This window comes from Schistocerca cancellata, chromosome 4 (assembly GCF_023864275.1).
Source record: "Schistocerca cancellata isolate TAMUIC-IGC-003103 chromosome 4, iqSchCanc2.1, whole genome shotgun sequence".
NCBI lineage: Eukaryota > Metazoa > Arthropoda > Insecta > Orthoptera > Acrididae > Schistocerca > Schistocerca cancellata.
The window spans coordinates 564,810,998-564,836,757 of NC_064629.1; the positions used below are offsets into that span (position 1 = coordinate 564,810,998).

The window sequence follows — 25,760 nt, forward strand, 5'->3', positions numbered from 1 at the left end:
ATAGCGTTTGTTTCATCATGTAATAAAGGTGATGTGATCCTGTCCAGCTTCTCTACCCCACTATATTTTTGCTGAGACCTACTGTCTGGCTCACCAGAAGTGATGATGATGTGTTTTCCCTGACCCACTCTCAGTACTGAAATGTTATTCTTCGTGCCTGTCTTGTATTGACACAGCCATAATGTGATATGGCTTTGAACTGGAACCGAGAAAAGTTTGACCATTTTCTGCCTTCTACAAGACTGGCATGCACCATAGCCCTCTCCTCTAAAAAAAGCAACTTTTTAATGTAAAAATCTTAAGTCGGCTTACAAAATTCTACCAGCTTAATGTATATTACAATTTCTGTTTTTATTTCTGTTACAACCCATTCCAGAGGGATCTCATGTGTGGTTTTTAATTATGCTTGCATTATTTTATTTTTTATTTCTTGGGAAAGGATAGACTCCAAAAATGACTGCTAGTACTGTGGTTGTAGTAGTGGCCTTTACACTACTGGTAACCATGTTCTACTTTCATTCATGTTGATATTCCTGAACATTTCTTAACATTTGATCAACAGCAATTTGGCCATGTTCTGCATCAATTCTTTTGTCTATGCCCTGTAGTACCACAGCATCTAGTGTATAATTTAGAAAGGAAGTATTCTGAATATGTAAGATGCTGAATCCAGCCAGTACAATATTGGTTATACACTAGTAATTGCCATAGTACCCATGATGATTACTGGTGGAAGAAAGTCTACTCACACTATATCACATTCTGTTCTGCTGATTAATATACTACTACCCTGTGATTCCACCCTTGTCATTCCTGTTTAAGTCTTGTTTTTGTAACAGATTACTATTATCACTTGTGGCTTGTACAGAGAAGAAATTCAATAATTTCTGGCTGCTGAAAATGTGTTTATGACTTTATAACTACCTTCTTACACTATGGTGCAATAATATTTCCCAAAAACACTTGTACTTCACATGATCGGTTATCCATTTGAACTTCTCGTACAGGCCAAATAGTAATAATTTCATTAATACACTTACCAAGATCTCTCACTGATAGAATTAGATGCATTTCTGATTGTTTATATATACAAGTAATACTTCATTAACATGTAATTCAATCCATCTGTCAATAAGACTCCATCCAGTACAATATGTATGAATTGGATAACATTTAAATTGTGACTTGAAGCTAGTTACTTGGGATTGCACATGAACCCTTTCAGATCCTCTGGCTATAATTATGTACATTACCTTTTACTGTGTCTTAGCTGCAATGGAAGTATTTTTTTCCCAATGGTAACCAGAGGTAAACATTTGTCAATGTTCAACTTTTTCATCATGTACAAGTGTTGCCAGCTGTTGGGCATCATTTTGAAAATATCTGTAAGTCAATATAGCAGTAAGCAGCAGCTCTTAACCAACAGACTACATGGATTTAGTAGGTTTGATCTGATTTTATTTTATTAAGGGAAGCAAAAACAACATTAGCCAAGCCCGCTGCTGCCTGCACTGAAATGGAGTTTATGTTGTGGTATCATTCCCTGTGTCTCTAGTAAAGCCAACCAATGCCCTTGAGCGGCGCAATGAGATCCTTTACCAGTGCTTTGCTAGACTCAATTTCTTCAGGTCTGGTTGATCCAAATAATCTGTTTCTTTTAATCGCCAATGCCTTGCATTCATAGATGAAATGTGATGCGGTTTCATAACCCACACCACACATCCTACATTCAGTGTCTTTTTCTATTATCCCCATTGTATTTAGATGTTTTTTGAAGTTCCCATGGCCTGTCAGTAGTCCAACCATGAGTTTCATTTCTCTCCTGTTCAAGCCCAGGATTGAGAGACTTTTCTTAGAACATGGCTTTGGCATCAATACCTTGCAATGTTTTTGCCTTTGGACCTTAGCCCAGTATTCTACAAGCTGTCTCCTTGTCCAATCTTGTAGTTTTATTTTGACCTTCGCCTTCGTGATTGTCAGGACAGGTTCCACTCCAATAAATTGTGTCATTGCCCCTAGCCTGGCCAACCTATCAGCTTGCTCATTATTTTTGTGGCGGCGTTCGTAGCGACAAACACTTCGCTGTAGAAACGGCTTACGAAGTCACCGCCACACTTTTAATAGTGGGCCGACCGGTCTGCTGGAACAGTGAACAGAAAGGTGAAAACCCAAACACTCTGATTAAATAAAAGTCGATACTTATCTTTATTAACGAAGATACAGAAACACAGTAGTGAACTCCGTGTCTACAGAAATCTGTCTAGTTCGATTCGGAGCGGCTAGGTCAGTGTCGGCTGACGACAAACAACAACTCTGCTGCGATGAACACACAACTGACTAGCAAGTACACAAATCAGTGGCGAGTATACAACTGAGCGGCGAATACAGAACTGTCCTAGCGCTCGCGACTCCAGCGCTTAAGAAGCCAGAAGCCAGCGGTGGCACGCGCAGACTTGCGGCGATTTCCTGTATCGCTGGCACTGCTTATGCGGACGGCGTCCAGACTTTGATGCTGCCAACCTTTTGGCAGCGGGCTCGGTTGGCATTACTGGCTAGGATATAACAATTATCACTAATCCCTGAGTGACCAGGGACCCACAATAGGTCTACGCTATTGCTTTCCCCTAGCCCCACAAGGACTTTGTGGTATTCTGCCATGATATTTGATCTTGTTGCAGAGGCTGCCAGTGCTTTCAGGGCTGCTTGGCTGTCTGAATACATGAAAATGTTATGACCTCTGTAGCACCATCGCAAATTCTCCTCCATACACACCCTGATAACAGATATTCTTCTTGCATGAAACACAGTGGCCATCTTCCATAGAGAGACTGCACTCTCCAGCCTTGGCTGCACTCCACATACCCTGGCCCCAACACCTTGGCCTGTTTTTGAACCATCAGTGAACCAGACTATGTCCCCAGTACGAAGTCAAAATTTGTTCTCCCAGAGCTCTCTACTTCCAATTACTACATTGAAAGGCTTGTTGAAGCAGCTAGGAGTTATTATATAGTCAGCTGGCATTTCCCCAACCATACCCATGTCTACCTCACTCAGTATTTTAGTGTGAGATCCTGGATACCCCAGTGAGTTCCAGTTTTTATCAGTCTTTAGCCTATGTGCCCCAGTTGCTACCTCCATCTTTAACCACAAGTGTAATATTTATAATGTTTTAAGAAGAAAGGAGGACAGACAGTGGTCTCATACTCATGGCCTTGGTATGATCAATTCTCCCTGGCTTTGGAATGAAGGCAACCTTCACTGCCCTCCAGACATTAGGAATGATTCCTGCTGCTAGGCTAACTCTAAATAACCTACATAGGAATCTTATTAACTTCCCTCCAGCTTGTTGTAGGAGCACTGGAAACATTTCATCTGGGCCAGGTAACTTGAACAATTGGAATGATCCCACCACCCATGGGATTTTACTATGGTCAACACATTCACTGGCAGATTCCTATTTCTCCCTTTGAATACCTGAAAACTGATATCTCACAGGGTCTCATCCTGGTCTATGTTGTCTGTTGGAGAACATTAAGGAAAATGAGTCTTGAGGAGTACTTCCAGGATTTCATGTGCTGTCCTCTTATACTCCCCATCTTTTTTCCTTAAAGTTCCTCCTGGATTAGTTGGTATCCTAGTGAGGATTCTATGAAGTCTGCCTGAACAGCCATACCCTCTATCTCCTCACAGAATACCTTCCAGGGCGCCTGCTATGCTTGCTTAGTTGCAGGATTCTAATTGACAAGGGCCTCCTGGTTTTCTGCCTATTGTCCTTTCCTCCTTGCAAGATTAAACAGTCTTCCTACCTGTTTCCTCTGTGCTTCCAGGTTGTTGTTCCACCAAGATACATTCCTATTCATGCACTTCTTGGTGATTGAGCAGTTGTCATGGTATGAGGTCATGATAGCAGAGGTCACTGACTCTGCAACCTCCTCAAACTCTGCTGGATTTCTTATCGAAGTCTGTCTAATGCCCATTTCAACCTCAAACTCAATATGCATTTGGTCTGATGAAGATGGTTCTAAAGCCACATGCCATCATTTGACATAACTATCCATCAAAGTGGAACCAAAGTTTATGTCAGTTACCTCTTCCCTTTTTATACTCCTAAATGTAGGTTCCTTGCCCCTACTGAGGATCTCTAAGTTATTAGCTAGAAGAAATTTTAGAAGGTACTCACCTCTACTGTTGGTATCAGTGCTGCCCCACACTAAGTCATGGGCAACTGTCCTCATAAGGAAGGTATGCTGAGGCCATTACAAACTCCCTCATGATACTTTCCCCACATTGCCACATCTCGATGGTAAGACCCTAGAACAAAAGTTCACCATCAACATGAAGGGGATTCCATTTTTTACATAAATGCACGTTCTGGAGTTTCTTATATTTCTAGCATAAACCAACTTACCTCCAGTGCCACTGAGGCCCAATACATCCCCTTTATATTAACAGGGTTCCTGAATCAGGGCCATGTCCACTTCTTGTCTTCCCAGAAGATGACTCAGGGCAGCAGTGGCCCCTTTACTGTGTTGCAGATTTATCTGCAGCACATTCTGTCTCCATCTTGCCACCACTATTGCTTCTGATGTCTTTGATTACCCTGACGGCAACCTGCGAGAATCCCAAGAATTGTCTCAGGTCCTGTTCCCGCATTGCCTTCAGGGACTTCTCTCCGATATCCACCACGAGGGTTTGGCCGTTTGGTGCAACCTTCTGGTCTGTTACCTTCCAATCCTCTGTCGAGACTTTCAGGTTTTGAGATCCTATTTTCTCATTCAGAGTGTCAGGAGAGGTATCCTTAAGAAGTTTTGGCACCCAGATTAATATCTTTGCGGTCTTCAAGAGTTCAAACACTGTCTTTACCATCAGCTTCGCATCCTCCCATGGTGATATTAGGGGCACCTTTTCCTTACACCAGTCCACTTTACCCACCCCTTCACAGACACTGTGATCCAGATAGACTCTCCTGAATTTGGGCTCTGGACCACTGTCTCTCCAAAACCTTTCAAAAAGAGCCATCTGCATGAGCTTCTCCTGCTCTGAGGTTATCTTGACCAGTGGATAGCCTTGCTGGATAACCACCATCCTAAAAACTGAGACTTCAGTACTATAGATCTGTTTCCTTATTTCTTGCCTCGGCTTTTTCTGGATACAGTTATCCTGAGAGGTAGGAGTCTTAGATTCCTCCCTTGTTCTCTTACTGCCTGCCCTCAATGTGGAAGGGGTTTGTACACTCCCTTCACCCTGGGACAGTTTTTTCTTGGAGGTCTTGGGCTCAAGCCCTTTTTGTTCCCTCCCCTTTTGGTTAGGAAGGCATTCTTTTCCTTCCTTTAGCCTCTGTTCTCTAAGAAGTTTCCTCCTCTGAGCCCCAGAGAAGTCTTTGATCTTAATCTGGTCCAACATCTTGGTTACTATTCCCACTTCTTGAACAGGTCTGTCCCCCTATTCAGCTGAGGGGACATTTTCCATCAGTTCCAGCCCTGATGTTTGGGTGTCTGAGGTCTCAACTTGCCCCTCAGTACTGCTATTTTCTTTCATGTCCATTTTGATCCCATGAAAGTTGGGTATCTAATCAGTCCACACCACGGAAACCCTGCACAGTGGGGAGGTCGCCCAGTATCCCTGAGGCTCTGTTCATGACATCTTCCCATGTGCCTAGCACCCATCAGCATGGATTGCATCACACCTTCGGTTGGGTATTTCTGAGTTGGGAAAGGACTAGGAATGGATGTGGGATGACAGGTCATTGTGGGACACACTTAGTCTAGTCCATCGGCCAAGACTGTACTGACTGTAGGTTCCCACAGCCGGCACAGCCCTCAGCTTCACACAAACACACAAGCCTCTCCACCCACATGGTCAGTGCTACTTCAAGGTGGTGTTCCCCAGAGAGGTTTGGTGGGTTCACTATATTCCACTGTTTAATTGAATATTGTTATTTTTACTTTGCATGGTAATTATTGGATGATCATTTTACTGTTTATTGCAATAGAGTATATTTCATAATTAGTGATTTTAGTCTGTAAATGAAACCAAGTGTACAGCATATGTTTTGAAAATGAGTACATATTTTTGTCTAAACCATGCATCTAAAATCTTTAACAAACTAAGATCATTACCAGACAAAGAAAAATTTTCCTTCCTCCAGAAAAAATTCAGGCCTGAAGAGTTAATATACACTAATGGAAAAAAAATTCCAGCACCAAGGAGGAGTTGTGTGACATAAACAAAAGTTTGTAAGTGTGTTTATACATCTGAAAGGTGATGCCTCTTCAGATTTTGCACCAGTCACATAAGTGTGACACTAGTAGCATCACTATGAGGATGCAAATCAGGTTTGCTTTAAACACACACTGTGACAGTTGTGAGTATTAGTTACTGTTGAGATTGGACTTTGTGAGTTGATGTTAGTCAAGAATGCCTTTAAGGCGACAGAGGTGCCATTATCAACACATCACTGAGTTTGAACGGGGTCATGTAATAGGGCTATGAGAATCTGGATGTTCTTTCCATGATATTACAGAGAAACTTGGCAGGAATGTAGGCATTGTACATGATTGCTGGGAGTATTGGTCACATTAATATATGGCCATAAGAAGACTGGGCTCTGGACAACCACATGGCACTACCTAGAGTAAACATCATTGTGTTCCGTGTATGGCTCTGGTGCATCTTACTGCACCTGCAGCAACAATTTGAGCAGCAGTTGGCACCACAGTGACATAATGAACTGTTATGGATTGGCCACTTGAGGGACATCTCCAACCCAGGTGTCCCATAGCATGCGTTCCACTGACTCAAAACCACCACCATTTGTGACAGTGGTATCAAGCAAGAGGTCGTTGGGGGGCAGGGTGGAGGTCTGTTGCATTTTCTGATGAAAGCTGGTTCTGCCTTGGTGCCAGTGATGGCCATGTGTTGATTAGAAGGAGTCCAGTTGAGGTCCGGCAACCAACATATCTGTGTGCTAGACACACTGGACCTACATCTGGAGTTGTAGTATTGAGTGAAATTTTGTATGACAGCAGGTGCATTCTCATAGTTATCCCATGCACATTGACTGAAAACTTTACATCAGTCTGATAATTCAACCTGTTGTGCTGCCATTTAGGGGACGTTTTCTATCAGGATAATGCTTGCCACATACCACTGTCATAACCTAACATGCTCTGCAGAGTGTCAACATGTTCACTTGGCCTACACAGTCACCAGGTCTGTCTCCAGTCAAGCACATATGGAATGTCATTGGACAACAATTCTAGTGTCATCCACAAACAGCATAACCGCCCTTGTATTGATCAACAAATTGCAACAGGTATGGAACTCCAACCAACAAACTGACATTGGGCACCTGTACGACACAATGCATGTACATTTGCATGCTTGCATTCAACTTTCTGACAGTTTTACCAGTTATTAATGTACCATCATTTCATATTTGCAATGGCTTTTCTCATGCTTTCATTAACCTGTTATGCTGCAATGTTAATCATTTAAATATGTTACCGAGACAAATGTAGTCCTGAAATTTAGTTACTGTACATTAATTAATTTTTGGTGTTGCAATTTTTTCCCAACATTGTATTTATATGCCTTATCAGAATAACTTTAATTATTGAAACATGACAGTAAAATGCTATGCTGCTCTCATTTAGGCAAATAACATGTTGCAGACCTGCAGGAAATTCCTTTTCTGTTTGCAGTAATACTTGCCAAAACCTTTTTGGTGATAACAGTGTAGAGCTTAATTGTTTGCACATAGTGTGGAGGTCAGCTTCCTAAATTCCTTCCAATTCTATTCTAGTGTCACTCAAACTATTTGCTGATTCTCTCATTAGTGTGGCTGTCCTTGCTTTGTTGTCTAATGTTTTCAGATGATTCTGTATTATACCTAAATCTTTATTTGTGTTAATCATTGTGTCATTTGCATATTGTTATAATTTGGTTGTTATTTTATGCATCATTGTAGTTATATTTAACATTCCTTACTCCATACCCATAATTTTCATTGTATGCCAATCCACCATTGTTTCTCTATATCTTGCTACTTCTTGCACTTGACCCACTGTACTATTCAAACTCAAAGTATCATCTTTATCTGCTATGCAAAACACAAATTTTAGTGGTTTACCACCCACATTCAGCCATCCTCTCTCCCACCATATTAGAGAATACGGGATTGTACCCATTACATGCTACAACTGCTCTTTCAATTTATCATAAGAAAACTTAAATTCATAATATTCACTCCATATATCCCCTATTGTACTGCCCCATTTTGCTTCCTTTAGCACTTCTAAGAATGTATCTTGCAACATTCTCACTTCATTCTTCACATCCCACATGTCAAAGGTCAGTCTCAACAACCATCTGTGATTCATGAGGACTACATCTGGCAGCTGCATGAACAAAACTTCATTCCCCAAAGGCTGCTTGACAATTCCTTCTGCTCCAAAGATGAACAAGGTCATAACACTCACTAAACTCCATCTAGGCATTATCCTTGCCATCACTTAGAGGAAATAATTTACATGTACTCCCTCTCTCCTTAGGAAAAAGTGGGAATACAACAAAAAAGCTATATTTTTAAGTATGCAACATGAACCTTTGAAAACAAAGGAAATGTCCTACTAGTACCCAGTACTTCTATATCTAAGACTTCATATTCCTTGGTCTCATCCTGTATGTCCCATTCTGTAGTATTTATTTTACTCTTTTGCTTCTTAGTTCCACTAAAAGACCATTCCACTAGTACTTGAGGAAAAGACTTTATGGCCCCTTGAAAAGATTTGATTCTACTGATATGAACTACTGAAGTACATCCTGGTAATAGTAATTTTGCACTTACAGGTGACATTACCTTGACCACATGGTAAAGACCCTTTTTTTGACTTACTCTTTGGAGTGTATGAGTTCAGAAGTAATACCTATTGACTTATCCAATACTGTGGTTGGTTCCTCTTACACAAACCCACATGCTCTTGACATTCCAGTGCTTTCAAGTTGGCCTATTTTATCTTTTCCCAGACTTCCTTTAGAGGTTTTGCAAATACATTAACACATTCACTTTCTTTTCCCAACTTTTCTTGATTAACACCAAACAGAGATGGCATTTTGTGTCCATGTACAACTTCATAAGGTGATAACCCTGTTCTGTATGATTTTTTAAATTGTAGGCACTAACTACAAAATCTAGATGTATATACCAATGTAGGTGTTGAGAATTCACATAATGGCTTAGCATCTCAGACATAGTCCTATGAAGTCTCTCTGTGAGACAGTTTGTCTGTGGGTGGGAAGGACTCTTATGTAATTTCTTAATTTTCAATAAGTGATACAACTACTTAATGAGATCAGACATGAAATTTATCCCTTGGTCCATAATAATCATTTGCAGAACCCCAAATTTAAGTACCCAATGATTTACCATAATGTGAGCTACTGTGCTTGCTTTCTGATTTGGTATGACTACCATTACTAAATACTTTGAAAAAAGATCAATGATTGTTAATACATTCTTCTTACCTGATTGACTCCTGTGAAATGGCCCCAGAATATTGGCTCATGTCATTTGAAATGGGTAAAAACTCCAGAAGTCTTTGTAATTGTATATTTTGATGGTATGGATCATCACATTGCACACACATAATACAGATGTTGACATACTCATGAACATCAGCATGTCTTGTTCTCCACCAGAACCTTTCTGCTATTCTTCTATAAATCATTCATGACCTGATAACATATGATCATGTGATTGTAATAATACTTCTGCCTGCAAAGCGGTTGGATCTACAACATGTGGTTAACACTTTGTAGATTTCCACAGTATCCCATCTTGTATGACAAACTGTGACTGTTTGCAATACACCTGACACACTTTATCACTTGCTTGTGCTTTCTGCAGATTTTTTAAATCAAACTCAAAGATCTGCAATGCCTCATCTGCCTACTAAGTGTGTCAGCATTTATGTGTGTAACACACAGTGTGTATATTACATCATATTGAAATTCGCTTGGTTTCAAAGCCCATCTCGTTAGATGACTTGAAGAATCTCTTAACCCTAGAGGCCATTTAAAAGGTCTGTGATCTGTAATCACTGTGAACTTACATCTGTACAGGCAACATCTAAAATAATTAATACCATACATTAATTCCATTATCTCCTTTTCAGTGTTAGAATAAATTTGCTCAGCCTTATCAAGCTGATGAGACACATATGTGTTTGAGTGCCCTTTCCATCAATGATTTGCCCTAAAACTGCTCCTAAAGCTGTACCACTATCATCACATGACAATATTAATTCTTTTGTGAAATCTGCTAATCCAAGGAGGGATTGTAATTGTTAAGCTGTCTGAGGAACCAGAAAATCATGTACTTGTGATGTAAGGCATGGATCTATTCTTATTCCTCCTTGGCTAATTATATGCCCTAGATAGTGTACTTGTGATAGTGCACTTATCAATAACAAGCATAAGTAGAGCCTTTCGCAACCAGTCAAATACTATCTCCAAATTCTGAACATGTGCTTCTAGACATTTTGCGAATACAATTATATCATCTAAATAGTCCCTGCATTTGTTTGGTTTTTAAGCGTATGAGGATTCCATCTAATAAACACTGAAACATAACTGGCATGTTTTTCAACCTAAAAGGCATCCTACAACATTGGTAGTGACCAGAAAATGCGATAGATGCTGTTTTATGTCTATCCTCAGGATGTGTCTCAATTTAATGATATCCACATCTTAAATCTAGAGTTGAAAAGAATGAGTACTGACCTAAATAACCTAATTTGTCAGTAGTATCAGGAATCTGATATGCATCAGTTACCATAATTCATTTAAGAATCTATAGTCACAACAAAATTGATATTTCTTTGTTCTATTTGGTGACTTTTTTGGTACAATTAGTATATTCTACAATCCCATCTGATAATTGCTGATTCTTAAATTGTTCTACTAAAGACTGTAAATGCTTAGGTAACTATTACTGCACTATAAATATTGGCAGATGATTGCCTGTTGGTGTTCTATGCTGTTTTATTGGTGCAGCAGGTAACACTCCTTATAGATTGAACAAATCCTTATATCGTATTAACACTGATTCCATTAATGATCTGTCTTCACCTTAAGATGCTTCACGTTTTCTCACAATGCAGGTATGTCAATGGTGTACTCTGTTCTATCTTGTATCCTAGACTCCTCAGTATCTTCCTTTTTGAGAACCTCTGATGTGGCTACCAGTAATCTGTTTGGAAGACTAACTTTATCTTCCTCAAAATTATCCAGGCTTGTTGGCACCATAAGCTGACCCTTAATATCCCTTGACCACATTACAAAGCCAGAGATAAGTTCTGCCGAAATTTTTACAGAGGCGCAAACTGTGTTCAGAAAGGATAGATTAAATAAAGTAGGTGGTGGTGTGTTTGCGTCTGTTGGTAGTAGTTTATCTTGTAGTGAAGTTGAAATAGATAGTTCCTGTGAATTACTGTGGGTAGAGGTTGTACTCAACAGCCATACCAAACTAATAATTAGCTCCTTCTACTGCCACAACCCCCCCCCCCCCCTCCCGCCCACGACTCAGACAATATAATAGCTGAATGGTTCAAAGAAAACTTGAATCTCATTACAAATAAGTACCCCACTCATACAGTTATAATTGGTAGAGACTTCAAACTACCCTGGATTTGTTGGCAAAAATACATGTTCAAAGCCAGTGGTAGACAGAAAACATCTTCTGAAATTATACTAAATGCTTTCTCTAGAGATTACTTTGAACAATTAGTTCATGAGCCCACACAAATTGTAAATGGTTGTGAGAACACACTTGACCTCTTAGCCACAAATAATCCTGATCTAATAGAGAGCGTCATGATGGATACAGGGATTAGTGAACACAAGGTCATTGTAGTGAGGCTCAAAACAATATCAACAAAAACCACTAAAAATAAATGCAAAATATATCTATTTAAAACAGCAGATAAAAATTAACTTGATGCCTTCCTATAAGAGAGTCTCCATTCCTTTCAAGCTAAGTATGTAAGTGTAGAGCAGATATGGCTCAAATTCAAAGATACAGTATTGATAGCAATAGATAGATTCATACCACATAAGTTAATAAGAGACAGGAGTGTTCCACCATGGTAAACAAAACATGTCAGAACACTGTTGCAGAAGCAATGAAATAAGCATGCCAAATTCACAAGAATGCAAAATCCCCAAGACTGGCTAAGTTTCACAGAAGTTCGAAATTTAGTGTGGACGTCAATGCGAGATGATTTTAATAGTTTCCACAATGAAACATTGTCTCAAAATATGGTAGAAAACCCAAAGACATTCTGGTTGTATGTAAAGTACACCAGTGGCAAAAAACAGTCAATACCGTCACTGCGTGATAGCAATGGAAATGTTACCGATGATGGTGCCACTAAAGCAGAGTTACTAAATACAGTCTTCCATAATTCCTTCACAAAAGAAGATGAAGTAAATATTGCAGAATTCGAAACCAGAACATCTGTCAGCATGAGTGACATACAAGTAGATATCTTAGGTGTTGTGAAACAATTCAAATCTTTTAAGAAAGGCAAGTCTTCCAGTCCAGATGGTATACCAATCAGGTTCCTTTCAGAGTACGCAAACACAATAGCACCTTTCTTAGCAATCATATACAGCCACTCACTTGATGAAAGGTCCATTCCTAAAGACTGGAAAGGAGCACAGGTCACACCAATATTCAAGAAATCAAATAGGAGTATCCCATTGAATTATAGACCCATATCACTGACCTCAATTTGCAGTAGGATTTTGGAGCATATACTATACTCGAACATTATGAATCACCTTGAAGAAAATGACTTATTGATACATAAACAACACAGATTCAGAAAATATCATTCTTGTGCAACACAGCTAGCTCTTTATTCCCATGAAGTAATGAGTGCTGTTGACAAGGGATCTCAGATCTATTCCATATTCCTAGATTTCCAGAAGGCTTTTGATACTGTTCCTCACAATCAACTATTAATCAAATTGTGTGCATATGGAGTATCATATCAGTTGTGTGACTGGATTAATGATTTACACTCAGAGAGGTCACAGTTCATAGTGATAAACAGTAAATCATCGAGTAGAACAGAAGTGATATCTGGCATTCCACAAGGTAGTGTCATAGGCCCTCTGCTGTTCCTGATTTACATAAAGGATATAGGTGATAATCTGAGCAGCCCCCTTAGATTGTTTGCAGATGACACTGTAATTTACCACCTAGTAAAATCATCAGACAATCAATTCCAATTACAAAATGATCTAGAGAGAATTTCTGTATGGTGCAAAAAGTGGCAATTGGCTCTGAACAAAGAAAAGTGTGAGGTCATCGACACAAGTACTAAAAGCAATCCGATAAATTTTGGATATACAATAAATCACACAAATCTAAGAGCTGTCAATTCGACTAAATACCTAGGAATTGCCATTATGAGCAACTTCAATTAGAAAGACCACATAGATAATATTGTGGGGAAGGCAAAACAAAGACTGTGCTTTGTTGGTGGAACACTTAGAAGATGCAACAAACCCACTAAAGAGACAGCCCACATTACACTTGTCTGTCCTCGGCTGGAATATTGCTGCATGGTGTGGGATCCTTACCAGGTAAGATTGGTGGAAGACATCAAAAAAGTGCAAAGAAGGGCAGCTCGTTTCATGTTATTGTGCAATAGGGGTGAGAGTGTCACTGATATGATTTGTGAGTTGGGGTGTCAGTCACTGAAACAAAGGCAGTTTTCTTTGTGGCGAGATATATTTACAAAATTTCAATCACCAACTTTGTCTTCCAAATGTGGAAATACACTCCTGGAAATTGAAATAAGAACACCGTGAATTCATTGTCCCAGGAAGGGGAAACTTTATTGACACATTCCTGGGGTCAGATACATCACATGATCACACTGACAGAACCACAGGCACATAGACACAGGCAACAGAGCATGCACAATGTCGGCACTAGTACAGTGTATATCCACCTTTCGCAGCAATGCAGGCTGCTATTCTCCCATGGAGACGATCGTAGAGATGCTGGATGTAGTCCTGTGGAACGGCTTGCCATGCCATTTCCACCTGGCGCCTCAGTTGGACCAGCGTTTCGTGCTGGACGTGCAGACCGCGTGAGACGACGCTTCATCCAGTCCCAAACATGCTCAATGGGGGACAGATCCGGAGATCTTGCTGGCCAGGGTAGTTGACTTACACCTTCTAGAGCATGTTGGGTGGCACGGGATACATGCGGACGTGCATTGTCCTGTTGGAACAGCAATTTCCCTTGTCGGTCTAGGAATGGTAGAACGATGGGTTCGATGACGGTTTCGATGTACCGTGCACTATTCAGTGTCCCCTCGACGATCACCAGTGGTGTACGGCCAGTGTAGGAGATCGCTCCCCACACCATGATGCCGGGTGTTGGCCCTGTGTGCCTCGGTCGTATGCAGTCCTGATTGTGGCGCTCACCTGCACGGCGCCAAACACGCATACGACCATCATTGGCACCAAGGCAGAAGCGACTCTCATCGCTGAAGATGACACGTCTCCATTCGTCCCTCCATTCACGCCTGTCGCGACACCACTGGAGGCGGGCTGCATGATGTTGGGGCGTGAGTGGAAGACGGCCTAACGGTGTGCGGGACCGTAGCCCAGCTTCATGGAGACGGTTGCGAATGGTCCTCGCCGATACCCCAGGAGCAACAGTGTCCCTAATTTGCTGGGAAGTGGCGGTGCGGTCCCCTACGGCACTGCGTAGGATCCTGCGGTCTTGGCGCGCATCCGTGCGTCGCTGCGGTCCGGTCCCAGGTCGACGGCCACGTGCACCTTCCGCCAACCACTGGCGACAACATCGATGTACAGTGGAGACCTCACGCCCCACGTGTTGAGCAATTCGGCGGTACGTCCACCCGGCCTCCCGCATGCCCACTATACGCCATCGCTCAAAGTCCGTCAACTGCACATACGGTTCACGTCCACGCTGTCGCGGCATGCTACCAGTGTTAAAGACTGCGATGGAGCTCCGTATGCCACGGCAAACTGGCTGACACTGACGGCGGCGGTGCACAAATGCTGCGCAGCTAGCGCCATTCGACGGCCAACACCGCGGTTCCTGGTGTGTCCGCTGTGCCGTGCGTGTGATCATTGCTTGTACAGCCCTCTCGCAGTGTCTGGAGCAAGTATGGTGGGTCTGACACACCGGTGTCAATGTGTTCTTTTTTCCATTTCCAGGAGTGTATTTTGTTGACACCCCCCTAAGTAGGAAGAAATGATCATCATAATAAAATAAGAGAAATCAGAGCTCAAACAGAGAGACTTAGGTGTTCCTTTTTCCCACGCACCATTTGAGAGTGGAATGGTAGAGAAGTAGTATGAAAATGGTTCGATGAACCCTCAGCCTCAATAAAACTGCATCAGCATCTGGTTTGTTAGTCAGCTCTTAAGTTTGGATGTTCAACTTGTGTATCCCGTCCAAAAATGCTTCTAAAGTCTCAGTTAGTTATTTGTCTCAAACTACACATCCTGAGTAACAATAGTGACATCCTCCGATTTTCTGCCAGAAAAAAAGGAACTGAGACTAGTGGCTACAGAATCCACACATGAGGAATGTACTGCTAGTATTGATTTAACTTCATTAGCACCTGATTGTGAAGCACCTCCCCTCTGATTGAGTAGGGAATGAACAAATTGCTTGTTCTGTTTCTTTAATAATTTAACCTGATCCATCAGAGCTGACACTGTATCTGCTGCAGTAGTTGCTCTAATTTGTGCCATCTTTGTGCAATTTCATTACCTACCACAGTACACCCTATACACCACACACAATATACACTATCATGAATAGCAAAAATTATGTATTACTTTGCCTCAGTGAAACCCAGCAACACTTAACACAGTCCTCTTTTGCATGACTGTACTTCTCACAAATGGAAGGTATTGCAGAGATAAACTTTTCACAAGGCGCACTGTGGCCAGTCAGAGCACAATTTTTATGACCCACCAGTACTAAATACACTTCACTATAATTCCCCCTAAATTCAGATACATCTTTGGGTCCACTAGGTTGTACAAAAGTATCTCTGAACTTACAGCATACTATTCTGGACATGATCACAACCAAAACATTCATGTGAGCAACAAAGCTTTTCAGTGACTCATCCCACAATTGTTGTAACTGCTAGTGTGGCTCTCATATGAAACACTTTGTACAGATTCCCAATGCCAATGCTGCAAGCATCAGAAGCACAACCACATCCTGATACCAACTTTGCAAGAGGGAAACAGTTGGGAGTGCAGAAGCACACGTGCTTCAGCATCAGGAGGCACTCTGCCAGTTCACTCCTTGCCAATTTTCCTGAGAAGGATGGTGGTGACTTGTTGTCATTGGTAGGCACAGTGAAAGATGATTCAGAATTAGTTACTTGTTTCCACAAGTTACGATCAGTATCTTGACTTGTTGACTTCAGCTGCTGATCTCCGTCAAGGATTCGTGTTGTAAGCAGCCTTCAGCCCACTCAAGGCAGCCAACACAGCACTTGCCATTCCTGTCCAGCTGTTCCTGTCCAGTTGCTATTATGGCATTTTGCTATCCACAGTGGCTCCAGCACTGGCCGACCATGATGCTGTGGCAGTGAGTGAAAGCTTTTTGGACTTACATCTGAGAGATGGTCTGTCTCCTCCCTCTCACCACCATTCTTCTTGATCTTTTGAACCATGATGATGATCACTGTGTAACTGTTTAGTATGATGATCTTGGCCTGTCATTCAGGTATGCCCTAGTCAGCTCACTGAAGTACCAGGAATTCTGATGTCTTACCCCAGGACAATAGAAAAGACTTCCAGGTCCACGCATCTGCAACAGTGGCAGGCTGTAGTGTTGAACTCTGTGACTGGTGATTATGACAAGGTGGCATTTCTCCCAGTAGTGGCTGTCATTGTTCAGTAGCATGCAGGAAAGCTACAACAAACTTGTACCAGATGTAACTTTAATGTAATCAGGGAATCGAATGTGAACATTATATACATCATTGATCTGTCTGGCTGACTGCCTTACAAGCTAAAATGCTGGAGTATTTTTTGAGTGAAGTAGTGGCTCGTATTTACCTAACATCACGTGTCTTGACTGCATAGATCTTTCTATTACAAAGGTATCAGTGGTTCTCACTCTTCTTTGCTTGTTTAATGAGTTTGTTATAGTATAGGATTGGTTTGTAAAAGCTCTTGGCACACGTTAACAGCAACCATTTCTTTCATCATGTAACGAAAGCAACGTGATCCTGTCTAGCTGCTCTGTCCACTAAATTTCTGCTGAGGTCCACTCTCTGTCTCATCAAAAGTGCCTATGTTGTGTTTTCCCTGATCTACTCTTGGTGGTGAAATGTTATTCTTCACACCCAACTCTTATAAACATTGCCATAATGTAAGAAAGATGACTCCATACCAGGATCCATTTGCTGCCTTGTATAAGATTGGCATTCAACACTAGTACACTCCAGTTATACATTTACTAATTTAGTGTGACCTCACTACAGTGATTTGAGATATCAATGATAGAAACAAAAAAGTACATTTAAAAACATCAAAACTTAATATTAAACATTGATCAATGATACATCAAAGCATAATAGAGTGATACAGAGGAAGGGATTCAAGAGTGAAGGGTCATTGTAGCCAGTGGAATGTGAAAATCATGTGGAGTTTGCTACACTTTCTTAGGATAGTCTTTTTGTGCACTCTGAAAGCCCATAAAAGGCTATACTCCATAGCAGTCTCGTCCCCAAACCTCTGTTACATGGAGCAAATTGGTATTTCAAGGCACAGCCTTAAGTCTACTACTTGTTTGAAGAACATCACTTAATAGTGAAAAATATTCAAAATGCTTTATGATGATCTAAATTCTGTAATAAACTGTTGACAAATTTATTTTATTATACCTCATGGGGTGGTGCCTGAGAGCATTCTACTATGAGCCACATATGCTGTAGATGCTGAGTGCTTCAAATCCAAACAGCAACAACAACAATAATATGTTTCACATTTAGAAGAAGACAGTCTCTGTCTTATGCATCTCCTTGTGTTTCCCATACATAAACACATCCTGAACTAGGAAACATTGGAAAAGTAGAGTTGTTATGTCACATTACATATTTAATTTCTGTTGTCATTGAGTTTTGGGGCACTCGGTGTCAATGTCATCAATGCATAATTATATGCTTACATTGGTTGATAGTCTAAGATTTGTGTACATTGTACCATTGAAACCACTTTACATTTGTATGACTTACAAGCAACCTGGCATTAGTAACTTTGTCATTAATATTTTCCATAAACAGTTCTGCACAGCCACAGTGTATTTAAAGAACAGTGCTGTCAACCCACCAAAATCTGTTGTAGGAGGCATTTATTCACAGACAACCAGTTTTAGTCAAGCAACCATCCTCAGGCAGTGGACTGAAGGTTCCTTTCTGTCAGATATGTAGTTGTTTTCAGTTGCATCATCTGTCACATATACATGTATCTATTATCTCGTACACTTTTCATCAGCCAACATGTGCAAAAATTGACAGTCCATTACACTGTTCAGCATACTGTATGCCCAAATTTAGGTCATACACTTGGTAACTGATGAACAACATATAAGATAGTAAATGCCTGTATATGTGACAGATGCTCCAACTGAAAACAATTATGTGTTTGTTGCCATTGTTAATATACAATTTGAAGATTGCTGATTGACTGAAACAGGTTGGTTGTGAGTAAATATGTGTTGCAGCAGATTTTGGGGGTTCTGTGAGTCATTCTTTTTGTTGTGACTGTTCTGATTGTGTATTGTTGATCTCATTGTTTTCACTGACTCTGTACCATCATTTAGAAATTAAACTAAGTTATCACTTCTTTGGAAGTTATGTTCTTATTGACAGTAACAACCAACTTTAATGCCCTTGTGTTATTATCAGTAAATTTATGTCATTTTTTCTCTTACTCTTGTGTCTCCCAGACACAGTTCTCCCTTGTACTGTATGCTTACAATGCATCAGATTCAGTAACTCTAGACACCATAGTATATTTTCAATTGTTGTTACAGAGGCCACAACTAAGTGTTCATTAAGTATTTGTGAATGTTGAAAGTGTGTATCATGTGAGGTAAACCTAGGTCAACATGTCTTACAATGTTTCTACAAATATGGCAGCTCAGGGCACTTCCAGAGCTCTTTTGTACAGGGGAAACCAAAAGACAACATCAGTACATTGCAGATACCAATAGTAGATTTTTCAATTATTGTTACATATGTCACAAGTATGTGTTCATGAAGTATTTGTGAATGTTGGAAGTGTGTATCATGTGAGATAATACTAGGTCAACATATCTTACAATGTTTCTACAAATACTGGCAGCTCAACGCATTTTCAGACTCTTTTGCACAGGGGAAAGCAAAAGACAATATCAGTACATTGCAGATAAGTCAGGAAACAAGCTATGGAAAAGAGCAGCCCCTGAATGCAGTTCTGTATACTCAAATTTGTGTTATGTTCTTGATGTCAGATATACACATTGTCATAATGGCACATCCATCACTGCTCATTTCAATATTTGACATTTGTGTTTCTCTCTGTCCTTCATGAAGATATTTAGTCAGCTTCAAATAACATTCACTACCAGTTTTCTTTCTAGAACAAGTCAGCAGTGAATGACATACCAGAAATTGAAAAAAAGAGTGATTAAACATGCAAATTTCATTAAATTTTGCACCAATTGTTAGATTACAATGAAGATTTCCGTTCTATCTTGACGGACAACTTTCACATTTTGCCCACAGACATATATCTCATTTGCAAGAACAAGATCTTCATGCAGTTTTTAGCAAGCATAGATGACTTCATTTAGATATTGTTGTGCCTGGATCAGATACACAGACAAGATGTATAGTACTAATTTTACTGTGAGGCCAAACATCCCCAAAATGCTCATGAGATTCTTATGACATACATATTTTGAGACAGAAGTGACAGATTTGTCATTCTTCAACAGATGTTGCAATGCTTGAACAAACATGAAAAAGAATACAATAGAGTTCTCAAGTTAACCACAGCCTCCAAGATGTTACTGATTACCAGTTCTAGGATTGAATTGTGGTCAGACATACAATTTTAACTTGTCTAAAATGTTCTGCTTTAGTCACTTCTTGAAATGTAAGGTTACAGTATGTATCAGTCACTCTATGAACTTTAATCATCTTTTAGTATTGAATACATATAATGTTTTATAGTGTCATGAGAACATACCAAAATTCACCATATTGAGAAAGTCCTAAGCAGTTGACAGACACATCAAACGTGGTTATGACAGTTTATAGACTTCCAGTCTATACCAAAGCTAGTGAACAAATGCACATGTCTTGACTGCAGCTGAATATGAGTTTACTACAAATACAATTACATAATACTATCCTGTATTAAACTGGGCTACAAATTTTGTGAAAATTGGATCTTTCATCACAGGAGATTGAGATTAGCAAGACAAAAAATATGTTCTACTGTGAGAGATGCTGCAAATTACTACCTTACTTGGAATTTTCTCCAAATTCAAGAATGAAGTCTCTGAAGCAGTGTAGTTCCTGTATGTGGATTCAAAATGTTGCAGTATCCAGAACAGACTATGGACCATACAGTTATATTATGCAGGCTGTTCGACGTGAAGAACAGAAAAGAAAGTGTTTTTCATCTGTAGCCTTCATCATGCAAGTAAGTCAGACCATATTTGTACCAAGAATGCTTTCTTACCTTAACATCCAAAATCCAAGCAGAGCAACTGATTATTGTTCAGAAAGAATACTGGATAGTACATTTGTTTCTTTTATATCACAGAAATGTTTCAGTTTGGTCATGGTTTTATTTTTTTCTGTTAAGAGCCTACAAAAAGGATATGCCACTGGTTAGCTACTTCATCACTATGTGTTTAACAGATACTTCACGAAAATCATCAAGATATTGTTTCAATAACAAGCATCTTAAATGAAATATGTGGGGTTGAAAACCACTTCCACAGAGATAAGGAAGTACTTTAATTGTCACAAACGTAGTAATACATTGTTATCTGTAAGTGACTTGCTGTAATATCCCATATGTTTTGAAGGTGGGCTGAATATAAACCAGTATTTTTATCAAATTTCTTGTCAAACTTGGTGTGAAACATATTTATAGTTTTAAAAAATTCAACAAGTATGTTTAAGAAGAAAAGCCATTTTTGAGACACAAGTACATGATGGTGAATCTTCAAATGATGACTGTGAACTAGTGCCAGACATCATAACATTACTTCCTCATCATGGGCATACATACAGTACACCCAGGGAATACATTCCATTACCAGTTTATGCCACAGCTGAATTTCAGTTACAAGACTGTACATATACACTGATTAAAGTTCACAACAATGCAGATACCTGATAGTGGGTTGCCATAATTTTTAAGAAAACTAATATACCTGCTGTGTGTGTGTCATATGCAGCCATACTGTTTATGAATGCACAAAATCTCTCACTGGCTGATATTCACTTTCAAATTTGTAAAATGTATGGCGAAAGTAACATGAGTTTGTCAATGGCATTGTGACAAATATGAATGTTCAACTACAGGTAGAATGAGGTGCATGATGAATAACATGGTAGGTGACCTATGATGAAAAACAAATAGGTGTATGCTGTGGAACTTAAAATGATAGAGAATGAACTATTCACAATGACAACATAATGATATAATTTCCATGAGTTTCACATTGTCTCCTGCATGGAATTGTGTAAAACAGCTTAAACTTCTGCAAATTGTATAACCTCTGGATTCCATTACTGCTAACAGAAGACAGAAAAAGGCATAAAACAGGTAATGCATTATTATTTTTGAAAGAGTATTGCACGGAAGATAATGACAAATTTGATCACATCATGACTAGTAATGCTATAAGAGGTATGGATGAGACCTCAGATATGACAGACAGCCCATGAACTGTTAATGCATAGTAGGCTGTTTTTAACAAAAATTTGCATACCTCATGTTGTGGTTATGCCTAGGGTCACCACTTCGTCAGAATTCACTATGATGTAGTAGAAATGAACCAATTTTTTTCATTTAGCATGTTGTTTAGAGAATTATATTTTACAAGTATATACAGTAAAGTGCATAAAAGATAAGATAAAATGAATGAATCAGTACAAGTAGATACAGGTATACATATGTATGTATAGGTAATACAAAGCTGAAGAACCAGCAGAAGACAAAAGAAGTTGAGATATCCATTTCCCATTATATAGTTGGACATCCAAAGACACTGACGAGTTAATTGCTGCAGGTATTATGTCTATGAAGCTGTTCCGGGTACCCATGAATTTTCTTTTTAGGCAGTCATACAAAATGCACTCCATAATTTGTTCTGATGTTCTGCTGATGCACTGATCATCACTGATAATTCCCCAGTTGTATAGCATTGCTTTGATCATGGTGTGGCCAGTTCTGATACAGTTAAGGGAAGTCAGTATTTTACTTGATTGGTTTGCACCCAGGAGTTGGATCGAATGTACCAATAATGAGACAGGAGTACTGTTACTGATGCATGATACATGAAACACATCCAGTCACAAGCATAGCTCAGAATGCAATAGCAACTTTGTCCCACACATAGATGAAACAGTCTTTGCTCGTCAGTGATACTAATAGGTATGGATAACCCCACATGTTCTTCTGTTGAAAATCAGGCAATTACCAACCAGGGACATATTTTTTAAACCGCCAGGAGAAACCTGACAATAACCTGTGTCTTAGTGTTGACATTCAGTAAGAACAATCAGTTGAAGCCTAACACCAGATCTCAGTTTTCTGTGCTTTCCCTAATCACTTCAGGCAAATGACAGGATGGTTCCTTCAAAAGGGCGTAGCTGCTTTCCTTCTCCATCCTTCCATAATCTGGGCTTGTGCTCTATTGTTAATGGCCTCATTGTTGTTGGGATGTTAAACACTAATCTCCTCCTCATCCTCCTCCTCCTCCTCCTCCTCCTCCTCCTCCTCCTCCTCCTTCCCCTCCTCTTAACTCGAGAAAACACAGCTTTGCGTCTTCCATTAAAGGAATCGGAAAGCAGTGAGGACATTACAATGGCAGTGGAATGACACCAGCTTACAGTGGTTGGTTCAAATGGCTATGAGCACTATGGGACTTAACATATGAGGTCATCAGTCCCCAGTTTACAGTGGTGTCACGACTGAAGTATGTATCTGTCTATAACATTGGGCTATAGTGTGTATTTTAAGCAGTAGTGAATTCATACGAAATAGAAAGTACTGGTAAGATACAGCATCAAAAGGGAGCTAGTGAGCTCTTACTTAGCTGGTCAGCCAAGGATATAGGGTACATCTATACTTTCTCTGTGTTAGTGTTTCCCAAGGGTCTCAAATAGGAGCACACATATAATATAAGGCTATATGGTGATGGTAAAATGCCAGTATAGATAAGAAAAAAAGAGCAATACACATAAGACAGGCTTTGGTCAACATAAACGAGACAGCTATACTTATTACTGGATGCATAAAACAAAGTTTGCCCAAAAAATACACTTAATCAGTAGCATTCCCCCTCCAAAGTACTGCCAGAAGGAATGGACAAAAACACAAATTTAAATCACATCCACTGCATGGGTACCAATATCTTTTGAGTCAGACTGAAATCTAAGATGAGATTTCTGAGAGACAGTGTTCACCATAATTGTGGCCTGCCACAATTTTGTTGGGTCTGTGGAAGATGAGTGAGATGACTTACAAGGATACTTAATGACCATGCATAAATAAAAATGACTAAATGAAAAATTTTTATTCATGAACACCTTTACCAAATACTACCAAACTGATACTCCATTATTTCCATGGGGATATGTTGATTAAAATTACACTCTTATTTTAGGTTATTTTTGGTATTTTCAGTACAGAAAAATGGCATTCCTACAGATGAAGAATGTCTTGGGTCTATCATGGCTATTAAGTGTGTCTAATGTTACCTGAACTTTCCAGGTGAAGATCACAACCTGTCACGATCTGAGGATGTGCATGTGCAGCTTATTACCATTTTTGAGACTTTCTAAACAGTTCAGTCATTGACATGAGGGACATAGAAGCATAATACTGACAGATTGCACAGACAGTTGCCTATAGTGCAATGACTGCAGAATGAGTAGTGACAAGGTGGTCACAGGATGACAAAGAGGCTAGATGAGCAGGCACAGGCCCCTCCAGAAGGCCTACATTAGAAGAAGGTGATAGGGTCACTCAACTGGCTCTGAAAAATAGACAGATGACAACAGGTGAAATCCAGGCAGAGGTTACGGGCAGAATGTCACCACAAACCATCATCAACAGATTAGTGGAAGCTGGGTTGTGATCTGTAGTTGCTGTACGTTGTTTGCATCTCACATCACACTGCAGGCAACAGTAATGTGCATGGTGTAGAGTCTGGGACATTGAGAGGCATTCTGTGATGTCCAGTGATGAGTCTTGCTTCTGATTGTGGTAGTCAGAATGACACCATTGTGTCTGTAGATGATCAGGTGAAAGATCACAAGAAGCACTGATTCTCAAGACTCATATCTCTCCAACTCCAGGAATCATGGTGTGGAGAGCTATTGGATATGACAACAGGCCTGATTTGGCAATTGTTGAAGGGAGGCTCAATACTCAGCTGCATGTGACAAGAATGGTAAACCCTATTGTCTTACCCTTCAACAGCAGGGTACCAAATATCATAGTCCAGCAGTATAATGCAAATCCCCACACTGAGGCTCATGTGACAAATACCTTAAGGAATGTATGGATCACTGACTGGCCTACATAGTCCCTTGTTTTGCCATCCATAGAGTTTATCTGGGATGAGATGCGAAGTCATATACTGACTTATAATCCTGCAGGAATCTATCTTCATAAACTGACAGGACATGAGTTTCAGGCATGGAAGGAAAATCCTCAAAGTGACATCCAGAGGCTGTTTCCTTTCAGGACACAATTAACACAAGAGTGTACAGGGTGGTCATAATTAAACTTTTGTTACTTGAGAGTGTCCATATGAAAAGAAAGTGATTGCAGGACAACAAAATTTTGTGGAAACATTTGTAAGGACATGGAGAAGAGAAATAATGAACAAACAACTGAAAGAAACTCAATTTAATTTCCACATGAGGCAGTAACATTTGTTAGTTGCATACCCGGTTTACATTCAAGGTCGCAAATGTTGCTCAATGTGGTGACCATCTGTATCTATGACAGCCTGGAAGTTTGTACAGTTACCATTTCACAACTGCTCACAGCAATTATCAAATGATGGACCATGGAATGTTCAGCTGCTGTGATGCAGCATGTATGCTGCCTGAAGTTTGCATATTACATCCAGAGTTCTCAGCCAGGGAAATAGTAAATTCTTCAACATTTTGTGACACAATTGGCCATCAACCTCTCCCAGGAGCAGTTCCCACTTCCATTGTCTGACATATGCTTTTCTGCACTCACACAGTATGTTATGTACACCAAGTTTCTGGAGTCCCTGACCATCATTTACTGACCTGGCATCAACACTTACTGGAAGATAACACACATGGACTGATATCATCAAGCCTCTAGTTGTAATCAGAAATCACGAAGAAAAGGGTTGCTTAACACACTTGTCCAAAGAACTAATTTGATCTCTGACAAATAAA

At 40.0% G+C, this 25,760-nt stretch overlaps 1 protein-coding gene across 1 annotated transcript in view; it reads left to right on the top strand.

The window, feature by feature from the left end:
• LOC126184329 (IQ and ubiquitin-like domain-containing protein) overlaps window positions 1-25,760 on the top strand; it is a 201,682-nt gene that overhangs the window by 109,443 nt on the left and 66,479 nt on the right. Inside the window, exon 7 of the mRNA XM_049926704.1 lies at window positions 20,536-20,778. Coding sequence (XP_049782661.1) covers window positions 20,536-20,778 — 243 coding nt within the window. The remainder of the gene's footprint in view (window positions 1-20,535; window positions 20,779-25,760) is intronic.